The sequence below is a fragment of the Mesoplodon densirostris genome, chromosome 2 (assembly GCF_025265405.1).
Source record: "Mesoplodon densirostris isolate mMesDen1 chromosome 2, mMesDen1 primary haplotype, whole genome shotgun sequence".
In the NCBI taxonomy this organism is placed as follows: Eukaryota; Metazoa; Chordata; class Mammalia; order Artiodactyla; family Ziphiidae; genus Mesoplodon; species Mesoplodon densirostris.
In genome coordinates, this window is record NC_082662.1 from 188,301,275 (window position 1) to 188,320,393 (window position 19,119).

Genomic DNA, 19,119 nt, shown 5'->3' on the forward strand with positions numbered 1-19,119 from the left:
CCGTCCTCGACTCTTACGTGAAGGTCAGTGAACAGTTGTTTGGCTTGGCTAGACCTGCTGTGCTGTCCTTAGTGACACTGACGACCTCTTCTATGGTTTCAGAGCCCAAAGAAATTAGCTGACCAGACGCAAAAGAATGGATGCCTCCCCAGCAAACCCGCCAGAAAGGTTTAGGGCTCAGTTTACACTGCAGCAGTCACGAGGCTCCAAGATGGAGATGCAGGGTCCCTGCGACAGTTCCCCAGGAGCACTAGCCAATCATTAACAAGAGTCACCACCAGGCAGTTTTGATTATGACCAACTTTATTTTAAACCTGCATCGTTGGGCACTTTATGGTAATGTGTCATTCATCCAATATTTACTTTTGCATATATTTTTTTAAATTCCCCAAACAATACTTTTACAGAGTCCTCCCAATAGTAGTCAGCTTTAGAGATGACGTATCCTGTAGCCTCAAGGATGCAAGAACAATGACGCACATCTTGACGCGGGGAAGGTGTGTACAGATACCAGTCACCATGGCTAGCAAAGAGCTCGAGCTTTTCAGTCCTTCCAAATAGTTATTCATTTAAAGAAAGAGAAATAAGCTTTGGGAAAGTTCAGTTTTTAACCTCTCATGTACCTTTTGTGTAAAAAAGCTTTATGCATTTAAAACTGTAGGTTTTAGGCAGTTCATACTTGTTTGCTGTTTTAGGCATTGCTCTAAGTACTGAATCATGACAGATTCAAGAAATCTCATTTTTGGTATATGATTATTAAATGGTTCTCAAAATAACCACATGGAAACTAGACTATGTGAAGGATGGTGACTCAACACACATGGTGCATTTAGGATGCACAGTCTAATTTTGTCCTGTCCTAAAAGTCATGTAATCAACCAAAGGGCAGATTTGTCAATGTACCTCAATAAGGCTCTCTTCCGAAACATGAAGTAACACAGAGACGAAGAGACTCGGAGGTTTATCATATCAAAGTGGTAATCATTTGTGACTTGGCAATCTTTTAAGATAAAAGATTGTATATTTTAAATTACTTAAGTATGGTTTGAAAAAACATAGCTTTCTGGATAGAAAGCATCTAGTTAAGTTTGCTGTTCAGTACCTTGTTTTATTTTTTTGGTATGTTTGCATATCACATCCAGAGCTAAAGATTTTCCACAGTGCTTCTGCCTCATTCAAGTATAACAAAAGTAGAAATCTATAGAAGCTCTAAGGTTAAACAAACTGTACATTATACAAAAATTAACTTAATTTACACAGTCAAAAAGTATTGGCAATGCCCTTTATAAATCTTACCAAAGATTCATCACAAAGGATACTACAGTCGACAAATGTTTTGTCATCACCATAGAAATGCCATCTAGATTTATGTGGTACAGAACTGAGTATTTGTTAAACGTATACATGAAGAATCAGCATTTTGCACTATACACATTTCTTCTAAAGTAACAGTATTGTCAATAGTAATCTAAGGTTCATAATTTTCTTGTTGCATATTTATTGTTGCTGAGGCAGTTAGTTATGATATATTAATGCAATATTCATAATTATTTTAAATAAAAACATTTCTCCTGCCAACGGTATAAAGAATATTTTTCTCTAAAATCACATGGAATGTTGCTACATACAGTTTTACACAAATACTGAAAAACATAACCGTAAGGCATCTGCTAGAAAAGCAGATGTGTGTATTTATATGAACTAAATTATGCAAGAAAAAATATTGCACAAAATCCTATTATTTTCAAAATAAAACATGCTTCTTTCTAAATACACATAATTCCCTACCTTGACCAAATCACAATGTTAACTGATTTGCTCAAAACAACTCTGCCTCTTAAACAAGATTTAAGAAACAGACACTAACAGATTCCTGGGCTCGACAGAGGAAAGACCTCAATACTGACACAGTTTGTAGAAAGCATTTCATATATTAAGAAGTGGTCTGGGGGAATTAGGTTTGGGTGTTCATTTTACATTCTTCAATTTATATTCTGATATACAAATATCTACCCAGAATCAGGATCTTGTATGCTAAACAAAACGGAATTCAGATTAGAAAATTTATTCATGAAAATAATCTTTTCCTGAAAATTGAGATTTTCTAGAAAAGAAGGAAGATCTACTAATTATGAGAATAGTCACAGTTTTGTCCTCTTTATCAGCCATCTACTTCTTCACCTTATTTCAGAAACAACGAATTCATTAGCATTCCTGGGTCCTGTTTATTAGGATATGAGCACAAACTCCTCACAACAGCACTGTCACGGTTTTAGTTTAAAAGTGTATGTGTGTGTGTGTGAGGGGAGGCTGTTTCTAGAGAATGCTATTATCAAGGTAAAGACAGTAAAACGAGATCCCATCACCATGCATCTGCATGCTCAGTTAATCCTGACTGGAGTGACGTGGCCATAAGTAGTGCAAAGGGACATGGTTTCATCAGAGCCTCGCTGCCTGGTGACAGGAGAGCAGAGTGGTGATGGACAGTCAGGTAAACAAGAACACTTAGTTTCTAAGAGCCTCTGAATCTGTCCTTTAAAAGTAGGTATCCTAGGTAGCAGCATTACTGTACTTCATATAACAGTAGAGAAAGTTAATCAAATTAGAAATGGTACAATGGTTCTGTACTTAGAGCATGTTTTATATTAAGCAGCTTTAAAAGGCCTTTTTTTTGGTGATAGAATCTTGGCTGAATAACTTCTAAGCAAAATACATTATAGTTATTATTGTTACCAGGGATTTACAATTCCTTTTCCTTTTAATTAGTTCCTGCACAGCAGGGACTAGGCCGATTCTTTTATTTCCCTATGTCCACAGTTACTGTACCTTGTGTATGACCAGTACAAACAGCTGAAAATAGTTCCTAAATGAGTTTTAAATTTTTAATCAGAAAAGTAATCATGCCATATTTTGGTGCCTTTCTAAAATATGCTAAAGTAGGTAGCCATCAAAATATACCACTTAACACAGTCTCACTTAACAAAACAAGAGCTCCTAAATTCACATACGACTCTTCTATCCCCCTGAAATACCATGGATGCAATACCCAAGGGCAAAAGGATAAAAACTAAGAGTGGGATTTGGGGAGAATTGTGACTTTGTCTAGAGGTCACATAAAGACTGGGCCTCAGAGCCAAAGGTCTGATTTGTTTATACAATTCTGTTGTAGAACAGGTGTTGCTCCTTCGGGGTAAAAAAAAAAAAAAAAAAAATAGAATTCAAACAGCAGGAGAGTTTACACATATTTGGTTTAGTTATAATAGAAAATATGAAGATAGTAGGAAAAATACTGTTATTTCAGAACTCACCTCAATGTCACTTCATTGTCTCTACAGCCACCATAATACTGGGAAGTCTAGTTTCAGAGCAGACTTTGAATACTTAAAATGTTAACGGTTTGAAATATGAATACTTGCTACTAGTCTTTTGGATTTTTTCCAAGAATAACATGCAGGGTTTTTGCTTTTGTTTTTAACATGGAATATAAGAGCTGATTTTGTATGTTAAAATAAGGCACAAATTCAGTTTAAAATATCTTGACACAAATGTGACTTGTCAGTGGATGAATACCCTCACAACACACAGCAGTGCAGTCAGACATCTGGTGAGGGGACCAAAAGACAGAAAAGAACTCACGTTTCTGAGGCCCTGAAACTTATCAAGCAAATGGGTCAAAACCCAAATTGTGCCTATGCTACACTCACGATGATCCCATTCTCCAGACAGTGAATTCTGCAGGAAAAATACCTCATTCCAATATTCATATTAAAGGGCTGCTTTACATTCTTTTCAAAAATTATGAAGAATATTTGCCCAGCAGATTAACGACCAAAGTGACAGTTTTTCCTTCTTATTTAAAATAGCTCTTCTGATAAATGGACTTCTTTTTCATATCTTTCAATTAAATAAAATGGAATTTTGTAATGAGTATATACAAGCAAAATTTGACAGGAACCTTGAATCTTACTTTTGTGTTTAAAAAAAAGGATTAAATTAAAAAAAGGATTAAACACCCTTGTCCTTAATACATACAGAGTCCATCCTTATATGGAAAACAAGGTCTGTCTTCCTTCGTAAACATGAATGAATAATTGTCCTCCCAAAATATATCCATTGAGATTTTGGAATGCACTTTAGAAAAGCAAACATGGTCATTTTCTTTAAATTATTTAAAGACTGACCTGAATGAATATTTTAAGCAATGTTTTTAACCCCCTTCCAGGATTTTAACTGAAAATTAAATTATGATTTCAGTAAATATTTTAGAGCACAGTCTTGATGAGGGTTCTTGAATGGGTTCTCAAACACCTTTCCTAAAACGATAACGTAAAAAAAAATCATGAGTGGGGATGTATAGAGTATATATATTGAACATACTAACAACAAGTGAACCATAGCATCACTGGGTTTTTTTCCTGATTATTCCTGTCAATCTAGCCAATCATCAAACAGTCAACGCACGATTCCTTCTCAGGTGAACTTCAAAGCGTGACAGTGAATTTGAGAGAGAGGAGACGATGTCCTATGTAGAAGAATTCCAAGTAATTTATGTGGATACCGTGCCCTCATGGAGAGGAGGCACGAGCCCCAAGCCTCAGTGTGGGCTGCGCACGGTGACTTCCTCCCGAAGACGGCAGTAGGAGCGGCAGGGGAAGGAATGGCTTTACAGGGGAGGAACCCCACGAACGCCACCTCAGCCTGGTGACCAAGGCCAACATCAACATTCACAAATCACAAATCATGTGCACAGCACGGACCCTTGATAAGATGTAATGATGAAGACGGCACTTTTCTTCTGTAACCCCCTCCCCAAAACCCACGGTCCCGTTACAATCAATCAATCATGAGAAAAACACCAGACAAGTTCCAGCAGAGGGGCATCCTAGAGCATATCTACACCTGCCCAGTCCTCTTCAAAACTGTCAAGGTCGTCAAAAAGCGGGAAAGTCTGAGAGAGGGTCATAGCCAAGAGGGGCCTACGGAGCTGTGGCCGCCAAGTGTGATGTGGTCCCTGGGTGGGACTCTGGGACAGAGGAAGGGTGGTGGGGAAAAACTAAGGACACATGCACGGAGCACGGTTCATGGATTGTGAAGACGTACCGCACTGACAGCACAGGATGTGAAAAACAGCGGAAAGTGAGTAGGGAGACATGGGGACACTGTACTTTCTCCACACGGTTTCTATAAATTTGAAACTTCCAAAATATAAAGTCAATTATTTTAAGAAGTCCATCTGAGATGATATTGAAGCATTCTGGTAGGGAATTATTAGTTAAGGGAAAAACAGATAGGAACACTTTTTTATCAGGAGAGTTTATGTCGCATTTGGCTTCCTGGGGGGGGACTCCTACTTTAGCAAAGTCATACAGAAAGACTGTGAAAAAAACTTAAAGTGTCATTTGTAAACAGAAGTCATTAATTTCACATTGTAATTCAGCACTTCATATATTTCACTGAGTGACATGTAAGGTGAATGTGTACTTTTATACTTTTTGGAAAACATGGCTGCAGTGTCCAGAAGAGAGCTTTTTAACTTTGAAAAAATGAATTTTGTCCTTGATTCGATGAATAGAAAAAGGCATTATTGCTCTGCAGAACACTTATAACTTATCTTTCAAAATTTACCTGTAATTCCATAAATTATGTAAGTATGCTTAATATAGGCTTAAGATTAAGGCAATTAGTTGGTCAACAGTTTCAGGCTAGTTCTGATAGGTTTTGGTATCTTGGCCAGTTCATGCTCAACCAGGTTAGTACAGTAGCTACTGGTTATGTGCAAGGGTTAGATGCATACTTAGTTTAAATAAAATAAGTGGCGTTAAGCACCAAATACTGGGAAATCATATGTTCAATATATACTTTCAACATACATACAAACTAGTACCTGATTTAAGAGCACAGTAGAAGAATTAGCTTTACATTTAAAAATCAGTGGATAAATCTATATACCACGAGACAGACGAGTGGGAGAAATGTCCCAAATGAAAAACAATGTTTAGACGGTAGTGAGAGTTGTCTTTTCTACCAATCCTTGTTTATGATAGGGTACAGGGACTCCTAAAACGTCTCCGTAGAAGCTTGGATGCAAGCGACGGACTCTTCATTTGTTGATTTAAGCTTGGTTTCCACTTGCTTTTCCTTCTGAAATGTTTAAGTCTTGCTGGAAGGCAGATGTTACGTGACATAATGATACCACTTCTTGAAGCAGTCCAGAACCTTCTGAAGTCTCTTTGGCTCCTTTCCCTTCTTTCTCCCAAGGAACAGAAGACAGACGGCGCCCAAGGCTGGGTACCAGCGGACCACCCGGAGTCTGGCTTAGTGTTTCTTCCTTCTCTGTTTGGGAAGCTCCGGGCGAAGCCAGCGGCAAACCCAGTCCTGGAGTGGGGGCCGGCCCTCCCAGCTCTGCGGGCCGGCTCTCGGCACCAACACCGAGGCGTCGCTCACCGTTCTCCTCCTTTAGGATGGACAGAGAGTCCACCCCCCCGCTGGAGGCCACCCGCTTCCTGGGCGAGGGCGGGAGCTGCCTGCCGTGGAGGGCACTGTCGTCCTGCCCCAGGTGCCACTCGGCCTGGTCACCGGAACCACCGCAAAGCAGGGCCAGGTTGTTCTCGCTGGGTGTGTTGGATTTATTCTGAGAGAAGAAACAGCGCATTTAGAAAAAATGGAAGAAAATTATAGCATTACTTCGGCAATACTATTTTCCATTTTGAAATCAGTCTCTTTCAAGGCTGGGAACTCAGAGTCCCTCCCAGAGGAAATGAAGCATCGACAGTTAGCTCTGAACACCTCCCAGGGCGCCCTCAACAGGAACGAAGTGAGATGGATATGGGTGCCCAGGCCCTTGCACCTATCAATCACCTACAAAACTCAAACCAGGCCATAAGTGTTGGCGAGGGTGTGGAGAAAAAGCCCTCGCACACTGTGGGTGGGAGTGTAAACTGGTGCAGCCACTGTGGAAATCAGTGTGGAGGGTCCTCAAAAAACTAAACACAGAACTACCATACAATCCAGCAATATATAATACACCTCCTTCCAGGTATGTATCCAAAGAAGGTAAAATCAGTATCTTGACAATACAGCTGTACCCACATGTTCACGGCAGCATTATTTACAATAGTGAAGCTATGGAAACAACCTAGATGTCACTGATGGATGAACAGGTAAGGAAAATGTGGTACGTATACACCATGGAATGTTACTCAGTTTTTAAAAACGAGGAAATCCTGCCATTTGTGACAACATGGATGAACGTGGAGGGCATTATGCTAAGTGAAATAAGCCAGACAGAGAAACACAAATACCGCATGATGTCACTTATATGTGGAACCTAAAATAGTCAAACTCAGATGTCGAGAGTAGAATGGGGGTCACCAGAAGGCGATGGAGGGTGGGGAAATGGGGAGATGCTGGAGGGGCTGGTTTCAGTCGTGCAGGTGGGAAAAGTGCTGGGACCTAATGTACAGCACGGTGACCATAGTTCTTTGCCAAGAAGGTAGATCTCAAGTGCTCTCACTGCAAAGAAAAGGTAACTAAGTGAGATAAGGGATATGTTAATCAGCTCGACTGTGGTCAGCATTTCAAAACATCAAGTTGTACACCTTAGATGTATACAACTTTTATTTGTCACTATGCTACAAAAAAGCTGAAAAATAAACAGGATTTGCAAAACAATCCTTCAAAATAACACAAAAAAACAAGCAAACTATATTATATAATCAATGCCAAGTTCTGGAATTTATTACCATCAGAACAGAGTGGAAATTACTTATACTTCTCTCTCTTGTGTTCTTAAAACAGCCAGTTCAATCTGTTTAAAGTATTATTTCTAAAGCAATACAATGAAACATTACTTGAATTAATACATTTATTAAAATTTTTTTGAACATCCAGAAAATACAGAAAAAAGGTGGGAACATATCACGTTTAAAAGTTCCCCAGAGGAGAACATCACGTGGAGGCACAGACACAGAGAGAAGACAAACTTGTGAAGACAGAGGCAAAGACTAGAATTAGGCCTGGAAGAAACAAGGAAGGATCCTTTCTTAGAGGATTTGGAGAGAGCATGGACCTTGATTTCAAATTTCTTTCCAAAACTGTGAGGTAAAGTGAATCAATTTCTGTTGTTTTAAGCCACCCAGTTTGTAATACAGTAATTTGTTAAGGTAGCCCTAGGAATCGACTCTTGTTCCGCATAACCCTGATCTACATAATTTATTTCAATATTTTCCTTCTCATCAAAGTGAGGTTATTATTCTTTAAAGCCCATATTTGCAATAAAATCAGTAGTAATTTTTTTTTCGCTTATACATTAAAGAATTATAATTCCTCCAATGGCACAACACATTAAACTAGTTTAAGACTACATGTAATTGAGCTATTGGTATGAATCTCCACACATTCCTACCTCCCTACCTAAGATCTGGTTAATTAGACTGGCCAACATTAGACATTTTCTTGAGGAAGAAAAATATGGATTATCTAACTTGGAGTTCATTTTGTTTTTTTTGTTCACACATTACAGGGAGAAAATACTAAATTATAAAAAGTACTATCAGGTAAACCATTGGATAGTCAAATAGACTTCAAAAAAGGAAAAGAAAATTGCATATTCTAGGAAAAATCTGAAACTTTTTTCTACTTTTATTAGAACTGAAGGGAAGTCTAGCAGTCTAAAAAGTTTCAAAAGACATATTTAAACATATTGATCTTTTATTTATTTTTATATATATATATATATATATATATATATATATATTTTTTTTTTTTTTTTTTTTTTTTTTTTTTTTGCAGTACGCGGGCCTCTCACTGTTGTGGCCTCTCCCGTTGCGGAGCACAGGCTCTGGACACGCAGGCTCAGCGGCCATGGCTCACGGGCCCAGCCGCTCCGCGGCATGTGGGATCTTTCCAGACCGGGGCATGAACCTGTGTCCCCTGCATTGGCAGGCGGACTCTCAACCACTGCGCCACCAGGTAAGCCCTGATCTTTTAAAATTATGAATTCCATAACAAAAATCATGGCACTTAAAGTATAAAGCTACTGTCATAAATGCCTTCTAATACTTATTTCATGTATTTGTTGGGAAAAAACTGCTCTTAATTCTAAGTTATCTTGCAGTTTACCACCAAATATCTTTTATTTGAAGTGAAAGAATCTTAAAGTTTGAATAATGTAAAGAAGTATTTTGCTAACAAAAAAGGCGATATTTTTAAATTGCCCCCACTGAATTGAATGTTAAGATTAGTGTGGTTTTAGGAAAATGCCATCCAGTATTACTTAATGGTTGTGAAGCAGGTGCAGAGGTGGAGTACAGAGTAAACGATGGGTAACCACTGGGTAACCACTGAGCTCTGTGGCTAGTCCTTCATCTCTAGCTGTTCCACTGGAATCCTACAAAATTAAGCCCGGTTGGCTGGGAGCTCTGACTCAAAATGGTTTCCCTAATATATTTAAAATAATATAGGCAGTGCATCATTCTTATTTACCTTCTACTCTAAAAGAGGTTCACCTCCTTTACATTTTTGGTTGAGATTAAGGCCACGCCAAATTATGCATCATATTTTGTCCTAGGGGGGAAAGTATCCAAAAGAGAGTGATCTTACACTTATTTAAGTTGCTTTTTTCATGGAGAAGCAGTTTTGAATTGTGGTTAAGAGCACAGGTCTTAGAACCTTGCTCCTTCACCTACTAGCTGTGTAGCCGTGAAGATATTACTAATTCATTTGTACTTTAGTTTGCTCATCTATGGAATAAGGACGAGTCTAGTTTCTATCTCACAGAGTTGCAGTTAAGGACCGAATGAGAAAATACAGGTAAATCAATTCCAACAGTGTCAGTTTCAGCCACCACTATCAACACAATCATCACCAAACTATACTGCAGAGAAGCCATGAAGTCTCTTTCAATAAAAACATGCAACAGTAAAAAAGGAAAAAATTAAATATATGTAAATAATCAACTGGCATTTGGTTTCTTGAAAAAGATAGACAAGTTTGATTCAGTAACTTTTTACACAGTGAGTGTATTCAAACACTTTGAAGCTGACATTTTAAATGTCAGCATCATCATCGGCTTCTGATGCCTTAGTTACACATCAATCTTACTTTAACTAGTTTTCCCTCCCAAGAAAACGGGAAAGAAACCTAATTTATTTTTATAAGTATTTTTGGGAAAAAATAGATTCTTAACCTAAGATGACTTGCAAACTCTCAAAATGCCATAAACAGTTTGTACCCCACCCCCAAGAACAGAGTGTGATCAATCATTCCCATGATATATTTGCACTAAGTATTGCTTAATCTTCTTAATCAACACAATAAGAAAAGTAGGTGAGGTGACCTTCTGGCAAAAAATGTTCTACAAATTGCATAAACCCTTCACACACCTTGAGTAAGTACCTTTACATGCAATCCTTTGTCTTTTAGCATCAAGTGGAATTGGAGAAACATATTACTTGGTTATTTGATTCTTTAGGCACAGTAGGACACAATGCTACACTGCAATGCCAAGAAAAAGAGATAGGTCTTCCTCCTAATCCCAAATGACTTTATGGCATGACTGCTGCCAACCCATCCAGCTGTATTCCTATGAGTGGCTGAGATTCTATTTTGCTGCATGCTAAAAGACACCGTGCAGGATAGCAGCTCTGTTGGGGAAGCTCTCAATGAGAGTCGGCTAGAAACCATCCTTGCTGAGGATCTCCTACCCTAAGGCCTTTCAGTTAAGTTCAGTCATGTTATTCTGAGAAGGTGAGTAATTTCATTTCATGCGGCTGCTACAATCACCCAAGGAGTCATTTGATAGACAGTAAAATAAATATTTGATGAATGCAAGAAAGAAAGAGAGAGAGATATAAACCAAAAGAGAGGGTGAGGTAGTGGGAGGAGGTGATGGAGTGGGGTAGAGGAGAGGGAGAGGGGGAAGGAAGGAGGAAGGCAGGCAGGTAATTGAAGTCGAGGGCTTTCTTACATAAGGCTTCCATTACTCATGCTCTCAAGGAAAATCAAATTACCTATGAAGAATAATTTTTAAAACAGTAATGAAGTTAGAAAAAACAAAAACAAACAAACAAACAAAGTTCCCCAGAAAAGACAACTATAAAATTAGGTTGTAGGAAAATACTACTGCTTGACAAAATAATTTCAATTAATGACAATAACCACCAGAATTGCATAAATAAAAGGGAAAATGCTGGAATTCTGTTACTAGAAATAATTCTTAATGATTAACTCTTACAGTATTTTTGGAGTTTTGACACTTATCTGAGGTCAAACGCTCCTACCAACTAAGGTGATGACAAAAGCCATCACAGTGAGTGCGAGAAACTGTTCATTTAATTTTATCAGTTGGAAAATCGACTCACTGTGGGCTTGTAATCAATGTCGTCCATCGACCTAAAGAAGTCCAGGCTCCTGGCCGCCGCCAGCTTCCCCTGGTCCTGGCTGTGCGTGCTCAGCGTGTCCAGGATCTCGCCTAGCAAGTCCATCTCACCCGAGGACGGGGCCTGTGCTCTGGTTTCAAGAGAGTCGTCACTTTCGTAGAAATAAGCAGCCGCTTCTTCTCCATCTTCAGAGGACAACCTGAAGAAAAAGAAAACACGCACTGGTGATTACGTGACCACGAGTGCTACGTACAAGCAACCTCTCACCAACGACCGTTAACTAAGGTGGGAGTTTTAAAACCAATGTAATATTTCTGTAGAACAGCGAAGTGGATAATTGGTTCATGGCCAAATTCTTTATAGTGATGTACACACCAATTCAAATGCAGGAAATCCTGAGTACGTGCACTGAGAGCAAACAAACGTTTACGGCTCCTTATCAATCTGGAAGCACAAGCGGGGCTTTTCACAGTCTAATTTTGGGGAATTTGGGACATTGGCCTTAGAAATATCAGATTCCCAGAATACCTGGGAAGTTTGCTATACTCCAAGTTCACTTTCAGTATGTTTATATGGTTTTCCTTTTGTTTATTCACTTGTGTTATATAAACAGATATACTTAATGCAGAAAAAAGAATGTTGATTCTGTCATCCCAAAATATCTTAAAATTGTTTCAACATATACTATTATTATTTCCCTTATTTTATGTTAAGATTAATTTTTAACATTTTGCGTTAAATTCTCCTCTTCTGATACCACCATGGAGTTAGGTCCCGCCCCTCACCTATCTGGTTTGTTTCAATTGACTACTTTCCCTGTTTCTGATATTTACCTGGCCCTCTTCAGGAGGAGGGCAGGAGTCTAACTTAGTGAGTGGGCTTCTGTTTCCCCTTTAACACTATCCCAGGTGTTGCTGCAGACGTTACTGCTTCCCAAGAACAAGTTATTTCAGGTCTATCTTGCTTTCCCATCTCAAGATTCATCCCCCGTGAGACTCCAATTAGCGCTGGTTCCTCCTGCTGAAGAACATACCACAAGGGAGTAAAACCTGATCTCTGGGAGTGCACGTTCTTTGAAATCTCTCTTGTAACCTAAAGCTTCTGCCGCTGAGCCACATTTGCGTGACAGAACAGGAGACCCCCGCGACTTACTTGCTGGCTCTTTCTGCGTCCTCATCATTGTCAGCGCACAGAACACCATCCAGGCTCTGAAGAGGCCTTCTTAGGCGTGGCTACGGAGAGAGAGATCGACACACTGGCATTCAGTCGTTAAGGTATGTCTCTTCCATAAATTTTAACCGGCAATTTGATCTGACAAGGAATACTTTTTAAAGAAATATGCATTCAGGGTTTTTGAATACTAGCCAGTAACTTGACTAGCTGGGCAGGAAGAAGGGGAGGATATCAGACAACATTGATCTCAACGCTGACACCTCAAACCAGCCAACACAAAACAAATCACTGGGCTGAGTACATAAACACTCTGTCGGTCCCCGATTTAGGAATCCCTGACTTACAGTCAATCACTTCACCAAGCACTTAGCCCCCAGTTTCAATAATAATCAATACTTGCAATCTTGTTTCTTTTATCCCTTACCCACACTCTCCCTCACACCAAGTACTTCAAAGCAATGCTCCTCGATCATTAAAGTGCATGTACATCCTCTTGGAGTCTGGTACAGGTTCTGATTCTAACACGCTCTTAGGTGAGGCTGCTCTTGGGTCTCAAGGTCACAAATCCTAGACAACGCATCATTTCACCTGTAAATACTTCACTATGTAGCTTTAACAGATTTTTTTAACACAACCAAATATCATGATCATACATAACAAATTAATAATTATTCTCTAATATCTCATATTCCCTTGTTGCCCCCAAAATATTTTAGTGAGTTTATCTGGACCAGAATCTCAACAGGGTAGCACTGGATTTGGCCGATACGTCCCTCGTCTCAGAGGACGATCCCTTCCACCTTCCCCCCCGCCATGCCATCTGTGTCCTTTAACGTGTTATTTTACCCTCGTTTCCTATAAACTGGCAATGACATCTGGAGCTTGGTTAGCTTCATGTTCTGGGTTTTCCCTCTGTTTCTGGCAAGAATTCCCACAGGTGCTGATGTGTTTCTCAGTGCATCACATCTGGAGGCACCTAGTGATCAGATGTCTCACTTCGGGTGGTACATAAAGCCAGGTGGCACACCTGGCTTCAGGTGGGGCTGGCCAGTGCATCCACTACAAACGTTATCAGCCTTTCACCTGATGGTTTTAGCATCCTATAGTAACCGCTGGCTAAATCCATTATTTCAGTAGGCACTTCAAAATTATGCTTTTCAAAAGCATTTCCTTTATATTTATGTGTTGGCATGCCATAAAGAACTGTCTTATCCTGAAATACAATGTGTACCAGAAAAATAGGATAATTCCTTCCTTTTATTTAACAATGTTTAGAGTAATGAGCTAATCTAACAGTCTATAAAGGTGAGCCAGGAGGGGTCTTCAAAAATCATCATTTGTATATATTTGACATGGCTCACCCAACCACGGTTACTACTCTTCTTGAGGTTCAGTCTGTCCCATTTTTGAGCTACACTGTGATTATGTTTTTTAAGTAGTTATCTTTTACAGATTTATCTCGAAATATCTGCAGGGTTAAATGATAATGCTATTGGGTATTTACTTCAAATTAATCCAGAGGTGGGGAGGGATCATGGGTAGGGCTGGCACAGAAATAAGATTGGCCGTAAGCTGATAATTGTTGAAGATGTATGCAAGGTACCTGGGAATTCATATAGGCTTCTCTTTACTTTTGCATGTTTGAATCATGTTAAGTGTTCATTCCACAAGAAAATAAACTTTTACAGTTTTTGTTATGTGTTCCCAACAAAGTGCACCAAGATGGCAGAGTAGGAAGATCCTGCATTCACCTCACCCCATGAACACACTTCATTCACCCCATGAACACACCTCACCCCAGGAACAAACCAAAACTATAACTACACAGAGTGACCCATCTGAGAACGACGTGAAGACCAGCAGAACAGCTCCTCTACGATGAAGGATATAAAGAAAAACACAGAGACAGGTCAGAGGGACAGAGACCAAGTCAAAACCCACACCCTCCATGCGGTGACCTGTAAGCAGGAGGGAATATCACAAATATTAGAGGCCCTCCCTCAGGAGCGAGGCGTCAGGACCCCATGTGGGGGCATCTGCACTAGGCAGGGGAGCCCCCTAACATCTGACTGACACCCAGTGTGGCTTATATCTGGGAGAGCCACGGGACTCTGGGAAACTGAGACTCTGCTCTTAAAGGGCTTCTGCACAGACTCACTAGCTCTGAGTCCTGGTGCAGAGGCAGCAGTTGGAAAAGCACCTGGTCATATGTGAAGGAGATTCACTGACTAACTTCAGGGCAAGTGCTGAGGGGCAGAGATCTGCTAGAACTTTCTTCAGGGACCAAAGCGCTGGAGGACACCATTTTTTAAATTATTATTCTCTCTCTACCTAGCTGGCCCGGCACTGGCAGCTGCCATTTCTGACATTCTCCATCTGTCTTGTGAGCACCGCAGCCCTGACCCAGCGTTCTCCAGCCCCATCCAACCTGCCCATCCTGGCCACTGCCCCTCCAAAGCGGCTCCTGTCCTGCCACACCTGGCAGGTAGACTCGCCAGGGACCAGCATCCCCTATAGAGGCTCCCGCCCTGAGAGGCCAGCCCTACCCACCAGCACACCTGCAACTGAGCGGCTGAGCCCTGCAGCCAGCCACACCAAGGGCCAGGGTGCCTGCAGCAGCTACAACCAGCTGGGCCTGGAACCAACTTGCCCACGAGTGGAGCCAGAGCAGTTGTGACTGGGTGGGCCTTCCAGCCAGTGGGTAACCTTGGTGCCACCACAGCAGGAGGACACATAGCCCACAGAGGGGGACACACCTGGAGCATCTGACTCTGGTGACCAGGAGGGACTGCTCTTCTGGGGCCCATGGGAAACCTACATAAGCCACTCCTTCAAGATGGAGAGACGTAGCCCAACACACAGAAACTATACAGAGAGCGAGGCAAAGTGAGGAGACAGAGGAATGTGTTCCAAAATAAAGAATAAGACAAAAACTCAGAAAAAGAACTAAACGAAATGGAAATAAGTAATCTGATAAAGAGTTCAAACTAATGGTCGTAAATATGCTCAATGAACTCATGAGCAAATAAACATAGTGAGAACTTCAATAAAGAATTACAAAATATAAAAAAGAACCAAGCAGAGCTGAAGAATACAATAAATGAAATAAAAAATACACTAGATGGTATCAACAGCAGATTAGATGAAGCAGAAGAATGGATGGGTCAGTGATCTGGAAGACAGGGTAGTGGAAATCACCCAAAAGGAACAGCAAAAAAGAAAAATCAATTTTAAAAAAAGATAGTTTAAGGGATCCTAGGGACAAATCAAGCACACTAATATTCACATTATAGGAGTCCCAGAAGGAGAAGAGGTGGAGAAAGGGACAGAAAACTTATTTGAAGAAATAATGGCTGAAAACTTTCCTAACCAGGTGAAGGAAACAGACATCCAAGTCCAGGAAACAGAGTCCCAAACAGGATGAGCCCAAAGAGACCCAAACCAAGACACAGTGTGATTAAAATGATAAAAGTTAAAGAGAGAATCTTAAAGGGAGCAAGAGAGGAAAAAAACTAGTTACATAGAAGGAAATCTCCATAAGACTATAAGCTGATTTCACAGCAGAAAATTTATAGGCCAGAATGAACTGGCATGATATACTCAAAGTGCTGATAGAAAAAAAAAACCCAAAAAACCCTTAAAAACCAAGAATACTCTACTTGGTAAGGTTATCATTCATAATTAAAGTAGCAGTAAAGTTTCCCAGACTAACAGAAGCTAAAGAAACTCATCACCAGTAAACTAACTGTACAAAAATGTTAAAGGGACTTCTTTAGGCAGAAAAGGCCAAAACTAGAAATAAGGAAATATATGAAAAAAATCTCATAAACATATAGTAACATAGTGAGTGTATCAACCACTTACAAAGCAAGTATGAAGGTTAAAGGTAGTAAAATCAACTGTTGTAACTATAATAAGTAGTTAAGAGATACACAAAATGATTTAAAATGTGATGTCAAAAAGGTGTGTTGGGAGATAAAAATACAGTGTTTTAAGAATGTTTGGACTTAAGTAACCATCAACTTAAAACAGACTGCTATATACACAGGTTGTTATACATGAACTTCATGGTAACCACAAACCAAAAACCTATAATAGATACATAAAAATAAAAGAGAAAAAGACCCAAAATTAACACAAAAGAAAATCATCAAACCATAGAAAAGAGAGTAAGAAGAAGAAAAGAACAGAGAAGTACTGCAAAAAACCCCACAAATCCGTTAACAAAATGGCAATAAGTAATACCTATTAATAATCACGTAAAATGTAAAGGCCTAAATGTTTCAATCAAAAGACACAGAGTGGCTGAACTAATGAAAAAGCAAGGCCCATCTATATACAGACTACAAGAGATTCACTCAAATATGAAAACACACACAGACTAAAAGTGAAGGACTGGAAAAAGATAGTCCATGCAAGTGGAAACAAAAGAAATCTGGGGGTAACAACACTCGTATCAGACAAAATAGACTCAAAACAAAGACTGTAACAAAAGAGCACACATTGCATAATGATAAAAGGGACAGTCCAAGGAGATAATATACTATTTGTAACTATCTGTGCACCCAGGCTCCCTGATTCAGACTGTAATACAAAGCTACAGTAATCAACACAGTAATGGCAGCTGTCTATAAGAGACCCACTTCAGACCTAGGGACACATACAGACTCCAAAGTTAGCAGAAGGAAAGAAATCATAAAGATCAGATCAGAAATAAATGAAAAAGAAATGAAGGAAACAATAGCAAAGATCAATAAAACTAAAAGCTGGTTCTTTGAGAAGATAAATAAAGTTGATAAACCATTAGTCAGACTCATAAAAGAAGGGAGAAGACTCAAATCAATAGAATTAGAAATGAAAAAGGAGAAGTAACAACTGACACTGCAGAAATACAAAAGATCACGAGAGATTACTACAAGCAACTCTATGCCAATAAATTGGACAACCTGAAAGAAATGGACAAATTCTTAGAAATGCACAACCTGACAAGACTGAACCAGGAAGAAATAGAAAATATGAACATACCAATCACAAGCACTGAAATTGAAACTGTGACTAAAAATCTTCCAAAAAACAAAAGCCCAGGACCAGATGGCTTCACAGGAGAATTCTATCAAACATTTAGAGAAGAGCTAACACCTATCCTTCTCAAACTCTTCCAAAATATAGCAGAGGGAGGAACACTCCCAAACTCATTCTATGAGGCCACCATCACCTTGATACCAAAACCAGACAAGGATGTCACAAAGAAAGAAAACTACAGGCCAATATCACTGATGAACATAGATGCAAAAATCCTCAACAAAATACTAGCAAACAGAATCCAACAGCACATTAAAAGGATCATACACCATGATCAAGTGGGGTTTATTCCAGGAATGCAAGGATTCTTCAATATACGTAAATCCATCAGTGTGATAAACCATATTAACAATCTGAAGGAGAAAAACCATATGATCATCTCAATACATGCAGAGAAAGCTTTTGACAAAATTCAACACCCATTTATGATAAAAACCCTGCAGAAAGTAGGCATAGAGGGAACTTTCCTCAACATAATAAAGGCCATATATGACAAACCCACAGCCAACATCGTCCTCAATGGTGAAAAATTGAAAGCAATTCTACTAAGATCAGGACCAAGACAAGGTTGCCCACTCTCACCACTCTTATTCAACATAGTTTTGGAAGTTTCACCCACAGCAATCAGAGAAAAAAAGGAAATAAAAGGAATCCAAATTGGAAAAGAAGAAGTAAAGCTGTCACTGTTTGCAGATGGCATGATATTATACATAGAGAATCCTAAAGATGATACCAGAAAACTACTAGAGCTAATCAATGAATTTGGTAAAGTAGCAGGATACAAAATTAATGCACATTCCTATACACTTATTCCTATAAGTGTATTCCTATACACTAATGATGAAAAATCTGAAAGAGAAATTAAGGAAACACTCCCATTTACCACTGCATCAAAAAGAATAAAATATCTAGGAATAAACCTACCTAAGGAGACACAAGACCTGTATGCAGAAAACTGTAAGACACGGATGAAAGAACTTAAAGATGATACAAACAGATGGAGAGATATACCATGTTCTTGGATTGCAACAATCAACATTGTGAAAATGACTCTACTACCCAAAGCAATCTACAGATTCAATGCAATCCCTATCAAACTACCACTGGCATTTTTCACAGAACTAGAACAAAAGACTTCACAGTTTGTATGTAAACACAAAAGACCCCGAATAGCCAAAGCAATCTTGAGAATGAAAAACGGAGCTGGAGGAATCAGGCTACCGGACTTCAGACTATACTACAAACCTACAGTAATCAGGATAGTATGGTACTGGCACAAAAACAGAAAGATAGATCAATGGAACAGGATAGAAAGCCCAGAGATAAACCCACGCACATATGGTCACCTTATCTTTGATAAAGGAGGCAGGAATGTACAGTGGAGAAAGGACCGCCTCTTCAATAAGTGGTGCTGGGAAAATTGGACATGTAAAAGTATGAGATTAGATCACTCCCTAACACCATACACAAAAATAAGCTCAAAATG

The 19,119-nt window shown here is 39.4% G+C and overlaps 1 protein-coding gene across 4 annotated transcripts in view; it reads right to left on the reverse strand.

Moving 5' to 3' along the window:
• Positions 1-304: 304 nt before the first annotated feature.
• Positions 305-19,119, reverse strand: part of DENND1B (DENN domain containing 1B) — a 266,602-nt gene continuing 247,787 nt past the window's right edge. For all 4 annotated transcript variants that reach the window (XM_060091461.1, XM_060091462.1, XM_060091460.1 and 1 more), the window contains 3 exons: positions 12,531-12,610; positions 11,361-11,577; positions 305-6,631 (listed from right to left, as the gene is read on the reverse strand). In XM_060091461.1, coding sequence (XP_059947444.1) covers positions 6,113-6,631; positions 11,361-11,577; positions 12,531-12,610 — 816 coding nt within the window. In that variant the 3' untranslated portion in view covers positions 305-6,112. The remainder of the gene's footprint in view (positions 6,632-11,360; positions 11,578-12,530; positions 12,611-19,119) is intronic.